The sequence below is a fragment of the Haliotis asinina genome, chromosome 15 (genome assembly GCF_037392515.1).
Source record: "Haliotis asinina isolate JCU_RB_2024 chromosome 15, JCU_Hal_asi_v2, whole genome shotgun sequence".
NCBI lineage: Eukaryota > Metazoa > Mollusca > Gastropoda > Lepetellida > Haliotidae > Haliotis > Haliotis asinina.
The window spans coordinates 309,642-330,020 of record NC_090294.1 but is presented as its reverse complement, the minus strand read 5'-3'; the positions used below and the strand labels follow the sequence as shown (position 1 = coordinate 330,020).

General features: G+C 44.7%; 1 protein-coding gene across 2 annotated transcripts in view; it reads left to right on the top strand.

The window, feature by feature from the left end:
* The window catches only part of LOC137264869 (U5 small nuclear ribonucleoprotein 200 kDa helicase-like), a 98,939-nt gene that overhangs the window by 66,360 nt on the left and 12,200 nt on the right, over window positions 1-20,379 (top strand). For both annotated transcript variants that reach the window (XM_067800213.1, XM_067800214.1), the window contains 4 exons: window positions 16,374-16,472; window positions 16,760-16,888; window positions 17,170-17,361; window positions 17,710-17,967. In XM_067800213.1, the coding sequence (XP_067656314.1) occupies window positions 16,374-16,472; window positions 16,760-16,888; window positions 17,170-17,361; window positions 17,710-17,967 (678 nt within the window). The remainder of the gene's footprint in view (window positions 1-16,373; window positions 16,473-16,759; window positions 16,889-17,169; window positions 17,362-17,709; window positions 17,968-20,379) is intronic.

The following is a 20,379-nucleotide window of genomic DNA, read 5'->3' as shown; positions in this document are numbered from 1 at the left end:
ACTTCATACACTGACCACACACACCACTATGACTTCATACACTGACCACACACACCACTATGACTTCATACACTGACCACACACACCACTATGACTTCATACTCTGACCACACACACCACTATGATTTCATACACTGACCACACACACCACTATGACTTCATACACGGACCACACACACCACTATGACTTCATACGCTGACCACACACACCACTATGACTTCATACACTGACCACACACACCACTATGACTTCATACACTGACCTCACACACACTACTATGACTTCATACACTGACCACACACACCACTATGACTTCATACACTGACCACACACACCACTATGACTTCATACTCTGACCACACACACCACTATGACTTCATACACTGACCACACAGACCACTATGACTTCATACACTGACCACACAGACCACTATGACTTCATACTCTGACCACACACACCACTATGATTTCATACACTGACCACACACACCACTATGACTTCATACACTGACCACACACACTACTATGACTTCATACACTGACCACACACACCACTATGACTTCATACACTGACCACACAGACCACTATGACTTCATACACTGACCACACAGACCACTATGACTTCATACTCTGACCACACACACCACTATGATTTCATACACGGACCACACACACCACTATGACTTCATACACTGACCACACACACCACTATGACTTCATACACTGACCACACAGACCACTATGACTTCATACACTGACCACACAGACCACTATGACTTCATACTCTGACCACACACACCACTATGATTTCATACACGGACCACACACACCACTATGACTTCATACACTGACCACACACACTACTATGACTTCATACACGGACCACACACACCACTATGACTTCATACACGGACCACACACACTACTATGACTTCATACACTGACCACACAGACCACTATGACTTCATACACTGACCACACACACCACTATGACTTCATACACTGACCACACACACCACTATGACTTCATACACTGACCACACACACCACTATGACTTCATACACGGACCACACACACTACTATGACTTCATACACTGACCACACAGACCACTATGATTTCATACACGGACCACACACACCACTATGACTTCATACTCTGACCACACACACCACTATGACTTCATACACGGACCACACACACCACTATGACTTCATACACGGACCACACACACCACTATGACTTCATACACTGACCACACAGACCACTATGACTTCATACACGGACCACACACACCACTATGACTTCATACACTGACCACACAGACCACTATGACTTCATACACTGACCACACAGACCACTATGACTTCATACACGGACCACACACACCACTACTACTTCATACTCTGACCACACACACCACTATGACTTCATACACTGACCACACACACCACTATGACTTCATACACGGACCACACACACCACTATGACTTCATACACTGACCACACACACCACTACTACTTCATACTCTGACCACACACACCACTATGATTTCATACACTGACCACACACACCACTATGACTTCATACTCTGACCACACACACCACTATGACTTCATACACTGACCACACAGACCACTATGATTTCATACACTGACCACACAGACCACTATGACTTCATACTCTGACCACACACACCACTACTACTTCATACACTGACCACACACACCACTATGACTTCATACACGGACCACACAGACCACTATGACTTCATACACTGACCACACAGACCACTATGACTTCATACACGGACCACACACACTACTATGACTTCATACACTGACCACACAGACCACTATGATTTCATACACTGACCACACAGACCACTATGACTTCATACTCTGACCACACACACCACTACTACTTCATACTCTGACCACACACACCACTATGACTTCATACACTGACCACACAGACCACTATGATTTCATACACTGACCACACAGACCACTATGACTTCATACTCTGACCACACAGACCACTACTACTTCATACACTGACCACACACACCACTATGACTTCATACACTGACCACACACACCACTATGACTTCATACACGGACCACACACACCACTATGATTTCATACACTGACCACACACACCACTACTACTTCATACTCTGACCACACACACCACTATGACTTCATACACTGACCACACAGACCACTATGACTTCATACACTGACCACACAGACCACTATGACTTCATACACTGACCACACAGACCACTATGATTTCATACACTGACCACACAGATCACTATGACTTCATACTCTGACCACACAGACCACTATGACTTCATACACTGACCACACACACCACTATGACTTCATACACGGACCACACACACCACTACTACTTCATACACTGACCACACAGACCACTATGACTTCATACTCTGACCACACACACCACTATGACTTCATACACGGACCACACACACCACTATGACTTCATACACGGACCACACACACCACTATGACTTCATACTCTGACCACACAGATCACTATGACTTCATACTCTGACCACACAGACCACTATGACTTCATACACTGACCACACACACCACTATGACTTCATACACGGACCACACACACCACTACTACTTCATACACTGACCACACACACCACTATGATTTCATACACTGACCACACAGACCACTATGACTTCATACACTGACCACACACACCACTATGACTTCATACACGGACCACACACACCACTATGATTTCATACACTGACCACACACACCACTACTACTTCATACTCTGACCACACACACCACTATGACTTCATACACTGACCACACAGACCACTATGATTTCATACACTGACCACACACACCACTACTACTTCATACACTGACCACACAGACCACTATGACTTCATACTCTGACCACACACACCACTATGACTTCATACACTGACCACACACACCACTATGACTTCATACACGGACCACACACACCACTATGACTTCATACACTGACCACACAGCCCACTATGACTTCATACACTGACCACACACACCACTATGACTTCATACACTGACCACACAGATCACTATGACTTCATACTCTGACCACACACACCACTATGACTTCATACACTGACCACACACACCACTATGACTTCATACACTGACCACACAGACCACTATGACTTCATACTCTGACCACACACACCACTACTACTTCATACACGGACCACACAGACCACTATGACTTCATACACTGACCTCACAGACCACTATGACTTCATACACGGACCACACACACCACTATGACTTCATACACTGACCACACACACCACTACTACTTCATACACTGACCTCACACACACCACTATGACTTCATACACTGACCACACACACCACTATGACTTCATACACTGACCACACACACCACTACTACTTCATACACTGACCTCACACACACCACTATGACTTCATACACTGACCACACACACCACTATGACTTCATACACGGACCACACACACCACTATGATTTCATACACTGACCACACACACCACTATGACTTCATACACTGACCACACACACCACTACTACTTCATACTCTGACCACACACACCACTATGACTTCATACACTGACCACACAGACCACTATGATTTCATACACTGACCACACAGACCACTATGACTTCATACTCTGACCACACACACCACTACTACTTCATACACTGACCACACACACCACTATGACTTCATACTCTGACCACACACACCACTATGACTTCATACACTGACCACACAGACCACTATGATTTCATACACTGACCACACAGACCACTATGACTTCATACTCTGACCACACACACCACTATGACTTCATACACTGACCACACAGACCACTATGATTTCATACACTGACCACACAGACCACTATGACTTCATACTCTGACCACACACACCACTACTACTTCATACACTGACCACACACACCACTATGACTTCATACTCTGACCACACACACCACTATGACTTCATACACTGACCACACAGACCACTATGATTTCATACACTGACCACACAGACCACTATGACTTCATACACTGACCACACACACCACTATGACTTCATACACGAACCACACACACCACTATGATTTCATACACTGACCACACACACCACTACTACTTCATACTCTGACCACACACACCACTATGACTTCATACACTGACCACACAGACCACTATGATTTCATACACTGACCACACAGACCACTATGACTTCATACTCTGACCACACACACCACTACTACTTCATACACTGACCACACAGACCACTATGACTTCATACACTGACCTCACAGACCACTATGACTTCATACACTGACCACACACACCACTACTACTTCATACACTGACCTCACAGACCACTATGACTTCATACACGGACCACACACACCACTATGACTTCATACTCTGACCACACAGACCACTATGACTTCATACACGGACCACACACACCACTATGACTTCATACTCTGACCACACACACCACTATGACTTCATACACTGACCACACAGACCACTATGATTTCATACACTGACCACACAGACCACTATGACTTCATACTCTGACCACACACACCACTATGACTTCATACACTGACCACACAGACCACTATGATTTCATACTCTGACCACACACACCACTACTACTTCATACACTGACCACACAGACCACTATGACTTCATACACTGACCACACAGACCACTATGATTTCATACTCTGACCACACACACCACTACTACTTCATACACTGACCACACAGACCACTATGACTTCATACACTGACCACACAGACCACTATGATTTCATACTCTGACCACACACACCACTATGACTTCATACTCTGACCACACACACCACTATGACTTCATACACTGACCACACAGACCACTATGATTTCATACTCTGACCACACACACCACTACTACTTCATACACTGACCACACAGACCACTATGACTTCATACACTGACCACACACACCACTATGACTTCATACACTGACCTCACAGACCACTATGACTTCATACACGGACCACACAGACCACTATGATTTCATACACTGACCACACACACCACTACTACTTCATACTCTGACCACACAGACCACTATGACTTCATACACTGACCACACAGACCACTATGATTTCATACACTGACCACACAGACCACTATGACTTCATACTCTGACCACACACACCACTACTACTTCATACACTGACCACACAGACCACTATGACTTCATACACTGACCTCACAGACCACTATGACTTCATACACTGACCACACAGACCACTACTACTTCATACACTGACCACACAGACCACTATGACTTCATACACTGACCACACAGACCACTATGACTTCATACACTGACCTCACAGACCACTATGACTTCATACACTGACCACACAGACCACTATGACTTCATACACTGACCACACACACCACTACTACTTCATACACTGACCACACAGACCACTATGACTTCATACACTGACCTCACAGACCACTATGACTTCATACACTGACCACACAGACCACTATGACTTCATACACTGACCACACACACCACTACTACTTCATACTCTGACCACACAGACCACTACTACTTCATACACTGACCACACAGACCACTATGACTTCATACTCTGACCACACACACCACTACTACTTCATACACTGACCACACAGACCACTACTACTTCATACACTGACCACACAGACCACTATGACTTCATACACTGACCTCACAGACCACTATGACTTCATACACTGACCACACAGACCACTACTACTTCATACACTGACCACACAGACCACTATGACTTCATACACTGACCTCACAGACCACTATGACTTCATACACTGACCACACAGACCACTATGACTTCATACACGGACCACACACACCACTACTACTTCATACACTGACCACACAGACCACTATGACTTCATACACTGACCTCACAGACCACTACTACTTCATACACTGACCACACAGACCACTATGACTTCATACACTGACCACACACACCACTACTACTTCATACTCTGACCACACAGACCACTACTACTTCATACACTGACCACACAGACCACTACTACTTCATACACTGACCACACAGACCACTATGACTTCATACACTGACCACACAGACCACTACTACTTCATACTCTGACCACACAGACCACTATGACTTCATACTCTGACCACACACACCACTACTACTTCATACACTGACCACACAGACCACTATGACTTCATACACTGACCACACACACCACTACTACTTCATACTCTGACCACACAGACCACTATGACTTTATACTCTGACCACACACACCACTACTACTTCATACACTGACCACACACACCACTATGACTTCATACACTGACCACACACACCACTATGACTTCATACACTGACCACACACACCACTACTACTTCATACACGGACCACACACACCACTACTACTTCATACTCTGACCACACACACCACTACTACTTCATACACTGACCACACACACCACTATGACTTCATACTCTGACCACACACACCACTACTACTTCATACTCTGACCACACAGACCACTACTACTTCATACACTGACCACACACACCACTATGACTTCATACTCTGACCACACACACCACTACTACTTCATACTCTGACCACACACACCACTACTACTTCATACTCTGACCACACACACCACTACTACTTCATACACTGACCACACAGACCACTATGACTTCATACACGGACCACACACACCACTATGACTTCATACACTGACCTCACAGACCACTATGACTTCATACACTGACCACACACACCACTACTACTTCATACTCTGACCACACAGACCACTATGACTTTATACTCTGACCACACACACCACTACTACTTCATACACTGACCACACACACCACTATGACTTCATACACTGACCACACACACCACTATGACTTCATACACTGACCACACACACCACTACTACTTCATACACGGACCACACACACCACTACTACTTCATACTCTGACCACACACACCACTACTACTTCATACACTGACCACACACACCACTACTACTTCATACTCTGACCACACACACCACTATGACTTCATACTCTGACCACACACACCACTATGACTTCATACTCTGACCACACACACCACTATGACTTCATACTCTGACCACACAGACCACTATGACTTCATACACTGACCACACACACCACTACTACTTCATACACGGACCACACACACCACTATGACTTCATACTCTGACCACACACACCACTATGACTTCATACTCTGACCACACACACCACTATGACTTCATACACTGACCACACAGACCACTATGACTTCATACACTGACCACACACACCACTACTACTTCATACACGGACCACACACACCACTACTACTTCATACTCTGACCACACACACCACTATGACTTCATACTCTGACCACACACACCACTATGACTTCATACTCTGACCACACAGACCACTATGACTTCATACACTGACCACACAGACCACTATGACTTCATACACTGACCACACACACCACTATGACTTCATACACTGACCACACACACCACTACTACTTCATACACGGACCACACAGACCACTATGACTTCATACACTGACCACACAGACCACTATGATTTCATACACTGACCACACAGATCACTATGACTTCATACTCTGACCACACAGACCACTATGACTTCATACACTGACCACACACACCACTATGACTTCATACACGGACCACACACACCACTACTACTTCATACACTGACCACACAGACCACTATGACTTCATACTCTGACCACACACACCACTATGACTTCATACACGGACCACACACACCACTATGACTTCATACACGGACCACACACACCACTATGACTTCATACTCTGACCACACAGATCACTATGACTTCATACTCTGACCACACAGACCACTATGACTTCATACACTGACCACACACACCACTATGACTTCATACACGGACCACACACACCACTACTACTTCATACACTGACCACACACACCACTATGATTTCATACACTGACCACACAGACCACTATGACTTCATACACTGACCACACACACCACTATGACTTCATACACGGACCACACACACCACTATGATTTCATACACTGACCACACACACCACTACTACTTCATACTCTGACCACACACACCACTATGACTTCATACACTGACCACACAGACCACTATGATTTCATACACTGACCACACACACCACTACTACTTCATACACTGACCACACAGACCACTATGACTTCATACTCTGACCACACACACCACTATGACTTCATACACTGACCACACACACCACTATGACTTCATACACGGACCACACACACCACTATGACTTCATACACTGACCACACAGCCCACTATGACTTCATACACTGACCACACACACCACTATGACTTCATACACTGACCACACAGATCACTATGACTTCATACTCTGACCACACACACCACTATGACTTCATACACTGACCACACACACCACTATGACTTCATACACTGACCACACAGACCACTATGACTTCATACTCTGACCACACACACCACTACTACTTCATACACGGACCACACAGACCACTATGACTTCATACACTGACCTCACAGACCACTATGACTTCATACACGGACCACACACACCACTATGACTTCATACACTGACCACACACACCACTACTACTTCATACACTGACCTCACACACACCACTATGACTTCATACACTGACCACACACACCACTATGACTTCATACACTGACCACACACACCACTACTACTTCATACACTGACCTCACACACACCACTATGACTTCATACACTGACCACACACACCACTATGACTTCATACACGGACCACACACACCACTATGATTTCATACACTGACCACACACACCACTATGACTTCATACACTGACCACACACACCACTACTACTTCATACTCTGACCACACACACCACTATGACTTCATACACTGACCACACAGACCACTATGATTTCATACACTGACCACACAGACCACTATGACTTCATACTCTGACCACACACACCACTACTACTTCATACACTGACCACACACACCACTATGACTTCATACTCTGACCACACACACCACTATGACTTCATACACTGACCACACAGACCACTATGATTTCATACACTGACCACACAGACCACTATGACTTCATACTCTGACCACACACACCACTATGACTTCATACACTGACCACACAGACCACTATGATTTCATACACTGACCACACAGACCACTATGACTTCATACTCTGACCACACACACCACTACTACTTCATACACTGACCACACACACCACTATGACTTCATACTCTGACCACACACACCACTATGACTTCATACACTGACCACACAGACCACTATGATTTCATACACTGACCACACAGACCACTATGACTTCATACACTGACCACACACACCACTATGACTTCATACACGAACCACACACACCACTATGATTTCATACACTGACCACACACACCACTACTACTTCATACTCTGACCACACACACCACTATGACTTCATACACTGACCACACAGACCACTATGATTTCATACACTGACCACACAGACCACTATGACTTCATACTCTGACCACACACACCACTACTACTTCATACACTGACCACACAGACCACTATGACTTCATACACTGACCTCACAGACCACTATGACTTCATACACTGACCACACACACCACTACTACTTCATACACTGACCTCACAGACCACTATGACTTCATACACGGACCACACACACCACTATGACTTCATACTCTGACCACACAGACCACTATGACTTCATACACGGACCACACACACCACTATGACTTCATACTCTGACCACACACACCACTATGACTTCATACACTGACCACACAGACCACTATGATTTCATACACTGACCACACAGACCACTATGACTTCATACTCTGACCACACACACCACTATGACTTCATACACTGACCACACAGACCACTATGATTTCATACTCTGACCACACACACCACTACTACTTCATACACTGACCACACAGACCACTATGACTTCATACACTGACCACACAGACCACTATGATTTCATACTCTGACCACACACACCACTACTACTTCATACACTGACCACACAGACCACTATGACTTCATACACTGACCACACAGACCACTATGATTTCATACTCTGACCACACACACCACTATGACTTCATACTCTGACCACACACACCACTATGACTTCATACACTGACCACACAGACCACTATGATTTCATACTCTGACCACACACACCACTACTACTTCATACACTGACCACACAGACCACTATGACTTCATACACTGACCACACACACCACTATGACTTCATACACTGACCTCACAGACCACTATGACTTCATACACGGACCACACAGACCACTATGATTTCATACACTGACCACACACACCACTACTACTTCATACTCTGACCACACAGACCACTATGACTTCATACACTGACCACACAGACCACTATGATTTCATACACTGACCACACAGACCACTATGACTTCATACTCTGACCACACACACCACTACTACTTCATACACTGACCACACAGACCACTATGACTTCATACACTGACCTCACAGACCACTATGACTTCATACACTGACCACACAGACCACTACTACTTCATACACTGACCACACAGACCACTATGACTTCATACACTGACCACACAGACCACTATGACTTCATACACTGACCTCACAGACCACTATGACTTCATACACTGACCACACAGACCACTATGACTTCATACACTGACCACACACACCACTACTACTTCATACACTGACCACACAGACCACTATGACTTCATACACTGACCTCACAGACCACTATGACTTCATACACTGACCACACAGACCACTATGACTTCATACACTGACCACACACACCACTACTACTTCATACTCTGACCACACAGACCACTACTACTTCATACACTGACCACACAGACCACTATGACTTCATACTCTGACCACACACACCACTACTACTTCATACACTGACCACACAGACCACTACTACTTCATACACTGACCACACAGACCACTATGACTTCATACACTGACCTCACAGACCACTATGACTTCATACACTGACCACACAGACCACTACTACTTCATACACTGACCACACAGACCACTATGACTTCATACACTGACCTCACAGACCACTATGACTTCATACACTGACCACACAGACCACTATGACTTCATACACGGACCACACACACCACTACTACTTCATACACTGACCACACAGACCACTATGACTTCATACACTGACCTCACAGACCACTACTACTTCATACACTGACCACACAGACCACTATGACTTCATACACTGACCACACACACCACTACTACTTCATACTCTGACCACACAGACCACTACTACTTCATACACTGACCACACAGACCACTACTACTTCATACACTGACCACACAGACCACTATGACTTCATACACTGACCACACAGACCACTACTACTTCATACTCTGACCACACAGACCACTATGACTTCATACTCTGACCACACACACCACTACTACTTCATACACTGACCACACAGACCACTATGACTTCATACACTGACCACACACACCACTACTACTTCATACTCTGACCACACAGACCACTATGACTTTATACTCTGACCACACACACCACTACTACTTCATACACTGACCACACACACCACTATGACTTCATACACTGACCACACACACCACTATGACTTCATACACTGACCACACACACCACTACTACTTCATACACGGACCACACACACCACTACTACTTCATACTCTGACCACACACACCACTACTACTTCATACACTGACCACACACACCACTATGACTTCATACTCTGACCACACACACCACTACTACTTCATACTCTGACCACACAGACCACTACTACTTCATACACTGACCACACACACCACTATGACTTCATACTCTGACCACACACACCACTACTACTTCATACTCTGACCACACACACCACTACTACTTCATACTCTGACCACACACACCACTACTACTTCATACACTGACCACACAGACCACTATGACTTCATACACGGACCACACACACCACTATGACTTCATACACTGACCTCACAGACCACTATGACTTCATACACTGACCACACACACCACTACTACTTCATACTCTGACCACACAGACCACTATGACTTTATACTCTGACCACACACACCACTACTACTTCATACACTGACCACACACACCACTATGACTTCATACACTGACCACACACACCACTATGACTTCATACACTGACCACACACACCACTACTACTTCATACACGGACCACACACACCACTACTACTTCATACTCTGACCACACACACCACTACTACTTCATACACTGACCACACACACCACTACTACTTCATACTCTGACCACACACACCACTATGACTTCATACTCTGACCACACACACCACTATGACTTCATACTCTGACCACACACACCACTATGACTTCATACTCTGACCACACAGACCACTATGACTTCATACACTGACCACACACACCACTACTACTTCATACACGGACCACACACACCACTATGACTTCATACTCTGACCACACACACCACTATGACTTCATACTCTGACCACACACACCACTATGACTTCATACACTGACCACACAGACCACTATGACTTCATACACTGACCACACACACCACTACTACTTCATACACGGACCACACACACCACTACTACTTCATACTCTGACCACACACACCACTATGACTTCATACTCTGACCACACACACCACTATGACTTCATACTCTGACCACACAGACCACTATGACTTCATACACTGACCACACAGACCACTATGACTTCATACACTGACCACACACACCACTATGACTTCATACACTGACCACACACACCACTACTACTTCATACACGGACCACACACACCACTATGACTTCATACACTGACCTCACACACCACTACTACTTCATACTCTGACCACACACACCACTATGACTTCATACACTGACCACACACACCACTATGACTTCATACTCTGACCACACACACCACTATGACTTCATACACTGACCACACAGACCACTATGATTTCATACACTGACCACACAGACCACTATGACTTCATACTCTGACCACACACACCACTACTACTTCATACACTGACCACACAGACCACTATGACTTCATACACTGACCACACACACCACTACTACTTCATACTCTGACCACACACACCACTATGACTTCATACTCTGACCACACACACCACTATGACTTCATACACTGACCACACAGACCACTATGATTTCATACACTGACCACACAGACCACTATGACTTCATACTCTGACCACACACACCACTACTACTTCATACACTGACCACACAGACCACTATGACTTCATACACTGACCACACAGACCACTATGACTTCATACACTGACCACACACACCACTATGACTTCATACACGGACCACACACACCACTACTACTTCATACTCTGACCACACACACCACTATGACTTCATACTCTGACCACACAGACCACTATGACTTCATACACTGACCACACACACCACTATGACTTCATACACTGACCACACACACCACTATGACTTCATACACGGACCACACACACTACTATGACTTCATACACGGACCACACACACCACTATGACTTCATACACGGACCACACACACCACTATGACTTCATACACGGACCACACACACCACTATGACTTCATACACTGACCACACACACCACTATGACTTCATACACGGACCACACACACCACTATGACTTCATACACGGACCACACACACCACTATGACTTCATACACTGACCACACACACTACTATGACTTCATACACGGACCACACACACCACTATGACTTCATACACGGACCACACACACTACTATGACTTCATACACGGACCACACACACCACTATGACTTCATACACGGACCACACACACCACTATGACTTCATACACGGACCACACACACCACTACTACTTCATACTCTGACCACACAGATCACTATGACTTCATACTCTGACCACACAGCCCACTATGACTTCATACACTGACCACACACACCACTATGACTTCATACACTGACCACACACACCACTATGACTTCATACACTGACCACACAGCCCACTATGACTTCATACACTGACCACACACACCACTATGATTTCATACACTGACCACACAGATCACTATGACTTCATACTCTGACCACACAGACCACTATGACTTCATACACTGACCACACACACCACTATGACTTCATACACGGACCACACACACCACTACTACTTCATACACTGACCACACAGACCACTATGATTTCATACACAGACCACTATGACTTCATACACTGACCACACACACCACTATGACTTCATACACGGACCACACACACCACTATGACTTCATACACTGACCACACACACCACTATGACTTCATACACTGACCACACAGACCACTATGATTTCATACACTGACCACACAGACCACTATGACTTCATACACTGACCACACACACCACTATGACTTCATACACTGACCACACACACCACTATGATTTCATACACTGACCACACACACCACTATGACTTCATACACTGACCACACAGACCACTATGATTTCATACACTGACCACACAGACCACTATGACTTCATACTCTGACCACACACACCACTACTACTTCATACTCTGACCACACACACCACTATGACTTCATACACTGACCACACACACCACTATGACTTCATACACGGACCACACACACCACTATGACTTCATACTCTGACCACACAGCCCACTATGACTTCATACACTGACCACACACACCACTATGACTTCATACACTGACCACACACACCACTACTACTTCATACTCTGACCACACACACCACTATGACTTCATACACTGACCACACACACTACTATGACTTCATACACTGACCACACACACCACTATGACTTCATACACTGACCACACACACCACTATGACTTCATACACTGACCACACACACCACTATGACTTCATACACTGACCACACACACCACTATGACTTCATACTCTGACCACACACACTACTATGACTTCATACTCTGACCACACACACCACTATGACTTCATACACTGACCACACACACCACTACTACTTCATACTCTGACCACACACACCACTATGACTTCATACACTGACCACACACACCACTATGACTTCATACACGGACCACACACACCACTATGACTTCATACACGGACCACACACACCACTACTACTTCATACTCTGACCACACAGATCACTATGACTTCATACTCTGACCACACAGCCCACTATGACTTCATACACTGACCACACACACCACTATGACTTCATACACTGACCACACACACTACTATGACGTCATACACTGACCTCACAGACCACTATGACTTCATACACTGACCACACACACCACTATGACTTCATACACTGACCACACACACTACTATGACTTCATACACTGACCACACAGACCACTATGACTTCATACACTGACCACACACACCACTATGACTTCATACACTGACCACACACACCACTATGACTTCATACACTGACCTCACAGACCACTATGACTTCATACACTGACCACACACACCACTATGATTTCATACACTGACCACACACACTACTATGACGTCATACTCTGACCTCACAGACCACTATGACTTCATACACTGACCTCACAGACCACTATGACTTCATACACGGACCACACACACCACTATGATTTCATACACTGACCACACAGACCACTATGACTTCATACTCTGACCTCACAGACCACTATGACTTCATACACGGACCACACACACCACTATGACTTCATTAGTTACTATGTCTTTACAGACTATGATTCCTTACAACTGAAATATGCCTGATTATATAATGATGCATGGCACATATGGTCATTTTAACTTGCACAGATCAAACTAGAATTGGAGTCATTAAGCTTGCTAAATTTCCAATTTCCATGTGTAGGTGTACAATGACTGGTACAACAAGTTCGCTGTTCAGCTTGGGAAGAAAGTTGTCCTCTTGACAGGGGAAACTGGTACAGATCTCAAGCTCCTTGCCAAGGTAGGACATTCTGCTGTGAAGAATATATCTTTAACAGATAGCAAGAACTGATTCTACAATAGAGTTAGTTTTCAGTAAGCCTAATGGTCACAAGAGCCAGCTGATGATCGGCTGGGCACAGTGAGCCCAGTATCTTTCGGCACCCAGGCCACCATGATTTGGTTAACATGTTGTGGACAGACTGGCAACACTGACACCATAAGAATGGGAGTAAGGACCCAGCATAAAATGTACTATAAACATTTTCAACATTCTAATCGTGATTGTAATTATTCATCTTCACACAGGGAAACATTGTGATCAGCACGCCAGAGAAGTGGGATGTGTTGTCACGGCGATGGAAACAGAGGAAGAATGTTCAGAATGTGAATTTGTTCATTGTTGATGAGCTGCACCTGATTGGCTGGGAAGTCGGGGTAGGTCACCCATGCGAGATCTTACTGTCTTGCTCTAGTCTCTTCCGATGGGACTTGTTTATGTGTCATTTGTAGTACAACTTCCATCCTTTGTGGCTTGTTGCATCACACTCCATTCTGCAAACCATATACATGAGGTCACTTTTACTTGGAAAGATGTCATTGTTGAACCTGGCATGATAATACTTCCTTACTGCTGGTAATTCAGTTTTCTTTTTTTGAGGTGGTTGTATTTCATGTAGACATTGAAGTAAAAATGCCAACAATATATTGTGTTTCAGCCGGTGCTGGAGGTGATCTGTTCCAGGATGAGGTACATTTCCTCACAGCTGGAGAGGAACATCCGAATTGTGGCCTTAAGTTCGTCGCTGTCCAATGCCAAGGATGTAGCTCCATGGCTGGGATGTGGCACCACTGCCATCTTCAACTTCCATCCCAATGTCAGACCTGTTCCTCTGGAGCTCCATATCCAGGTTAGTGATAGCAACATGTCCTGGAGCTATGACAGACCTGTGCTTCGTTGCAAAACCATCCTTTCTCTGTGTGAAATTGTTGACAGTTGTAACAGACTGGTCTCTGTTTAATGAATGATTTTTGAATACTTGTCTTGATGATCAGGTGAGTTTTCAAATCACATCAACCAAACCTGAAAATGTATTGTTTAAAGGCTGTAACACTGTATTGGTTAATACAATACCATATTTAACCTAGTGCCATTAGGTAATATAGCTCACCACTGCAAACAGTATGATCATCTCCTAATTGACGCATTTATATGTATGAGGACATATATCAGTAAACCATACAACTTGTGCTTGCAGGGATTTAATATTTCCCACAATGCCTCACGTATCATCGCAATGGCCAAGCCAGCATACCAAGCCATCTTGAAGTACTCTCCTAGGAAGCCCGTCATCTTGTTTGTGCCATCCAGGAAGCAGACCAGACTGACAGCTATAGACATCCTCACCTTTGCAGCTGCTGACATCACTCCAGGGCCTGACGATAAGCCTCAGAGTCGCTTTCTCCATGTTGTGGAATCCGACTTGGAACCCTTCGTGGAGAAAGTGTCAGATAAGGTTGGTACCTTTGCTTCTCCTTGACAGCCAGCTGACAATCATCATTCTCTGAGTTCATGTTAGTGGTGTTACAGAAAAAATATTATTTTTCCTTATCCTGACTCATGCTTATTATACCTATCTCCTCCCTCTACGCAAAGACAGTGGAACGATTGAAATCCCTTGAAGTTCCCTTCTAATTGAAGCGGACATCCAATATACTCACCCTTTGGTAGCCTCTCTTTCCCACCAATACAGTCACATGACCAGCCATGCGTGCTACTCTCTCCTTCATCGCCCAATGTGGACGGCTGGATGCACTTTGGGGTCCTGATACGGCAATAAGTTTTTGCTATATTTCGGTCATATAATCTAAATTGTGTCGTATTTGGTTTTGGGATTGTAATTATTATCATCATTATGTAAAGCTATTATTGAAGCATAAATTTTTATGTGTTTCGGACAAATTTTCTTTAACATAGACTTGGTCTTAGTTGATGGAATTATGCACCCAGTGTAAACTACAAGTGTTGGCAGTTGATCCGTATGTAGTATGTCCTTCATGCAAACCTATTTGTTCTTCCTCTGGTCGCTGTGAGCATTGCAAGGATTTATCAGATTCAGATGTTGCATTATATTTATGTACTGTTCTGAAGCATGCTATGTACAAACTACGCAGGCTTTCGCTAGTCATGTCTAAGTTAATTCTGTATCTGCATGTAATAACCGTATTAATAAACATCGTTGACAGCTGACATTCATGAGTTTAGTGATCAGCCTGTCGTACCACTTCATCAAGATCACAGAGGAGGGCATCGTCAGAATTGGGATCATCTCAATCTAAGAAGATGAAGTCGTCATCGTCTAAGTGTACGTCTTCAACTATTAGACCAGCGCTGAAACTACACTTTACGGCTTCTTTGTAGTCCATCACTGATGAGATAGTCCCTCCCGATGAACGTCATATCTAGGATGAACCTCCACTGCTGCTTCATGAGGTACAGATCGTCAACTCTTACGATCAACAATCAAGTCGGCAACTACGTTACATTCTTCAGAGACTGTAAGATCTAAGTAGACATCTACAACGTCTGCACTGGACACTGGACACTTCATGCAGCAATTCACCACTCATATGATGAACCATATGGATTGCAGTTTTGAAGAGGAACAAAAACGCTAATAAGCAGCAGCAACTAAAGTCGCCCTCCATGATGATGGTTCACAGACCATCTATCACATGGAGAGGATGCATTGTATGCACTCTCCCATCCACGGAAACCATCGCCATCCACTGTATCTTCACACGACGCATGGCACGCGAGTGCCCACACTCATGGATCTCTTTACAGCCACTAGTGTTCTCTATCTACATCCCCTGTTCATCGGAGACGTCATCGTTTGTTGTCTTCATCGGATACGGATTCCTGTAGGCATAAGTGTAGGGACTCACGGACTGTTAGTCGTTCCAGGGATTCATATAGTCAGGAGGGCTGTGATGACACTCACTGAAGGGACATTGGTTCGTACATGCAAAAGCACTCGAGGAAGGACGGAGATACAGAAGTCATCAATCTCTTCTCAGACTCTGAGATTATGTCGCGCATCACAAACGAATTGGACTTAACCTCTCCATCGAATGATTCCAACAAAGCTCACAACTATAAGATGAGTAATGAGGACATCGTCACTCTGACATTTCTGCCGATTGCGCCGATATCTACTATCCCCAAAACTTTTTCTGCAGCCTTTAAAGACAGCAACTAAGTATTAGCAACAACGCATTCCGGCCATCAACTCTCGTTGATTCCCTTGTCAACCACTAACTACAGGACATCGCCACGGAGGACATCACTGACATTCACCAATTTGGGCCACTTGTTGTTGCACAAGTAATGGTTCCAGAAAGGCACTGAGTTTCACTCACCCTTTATTACATGACTTGTTGAGACCGAGATGCTCTGCAGAGTTTAATGGTTGAGAGTCCATGTGCAGGTCATGAACAGGCTACGAGTGTTGGCTGAAAAGTTCTAAGCCTCCATGTGAAAAAAAGTTACAAAGTCCACGTTTGTCATTTATTTTTCTACATAGTCCCCTTCCAAGTTCACACACTTTTGCCAGCGATGCTGCAAGGCCCGAATCCCGGTCAGGAGGAAATCTTCTTCAGCTACCCTAAAAAAGGGGTCACAGCGGAAATGACGTCATCATTACTTGCTAAATGGCGACCGGCGAGTTCCTTTTTCATTTTGGGGAACAGGTGGAAGTCAGAAGGAGCCAAATCAGGTGAATAAGGAGGATGGTCAATGAGTTCAAAGCCACAATCGTGGATTGTTGACATGGCCACCACCAATTTGTGAACAGGCGCATTGTCTTGGTGGAAGAGGACACCTTTAACGATCATTCCTCGTCGTTTGGCTTTGATTGCTTCTCGCA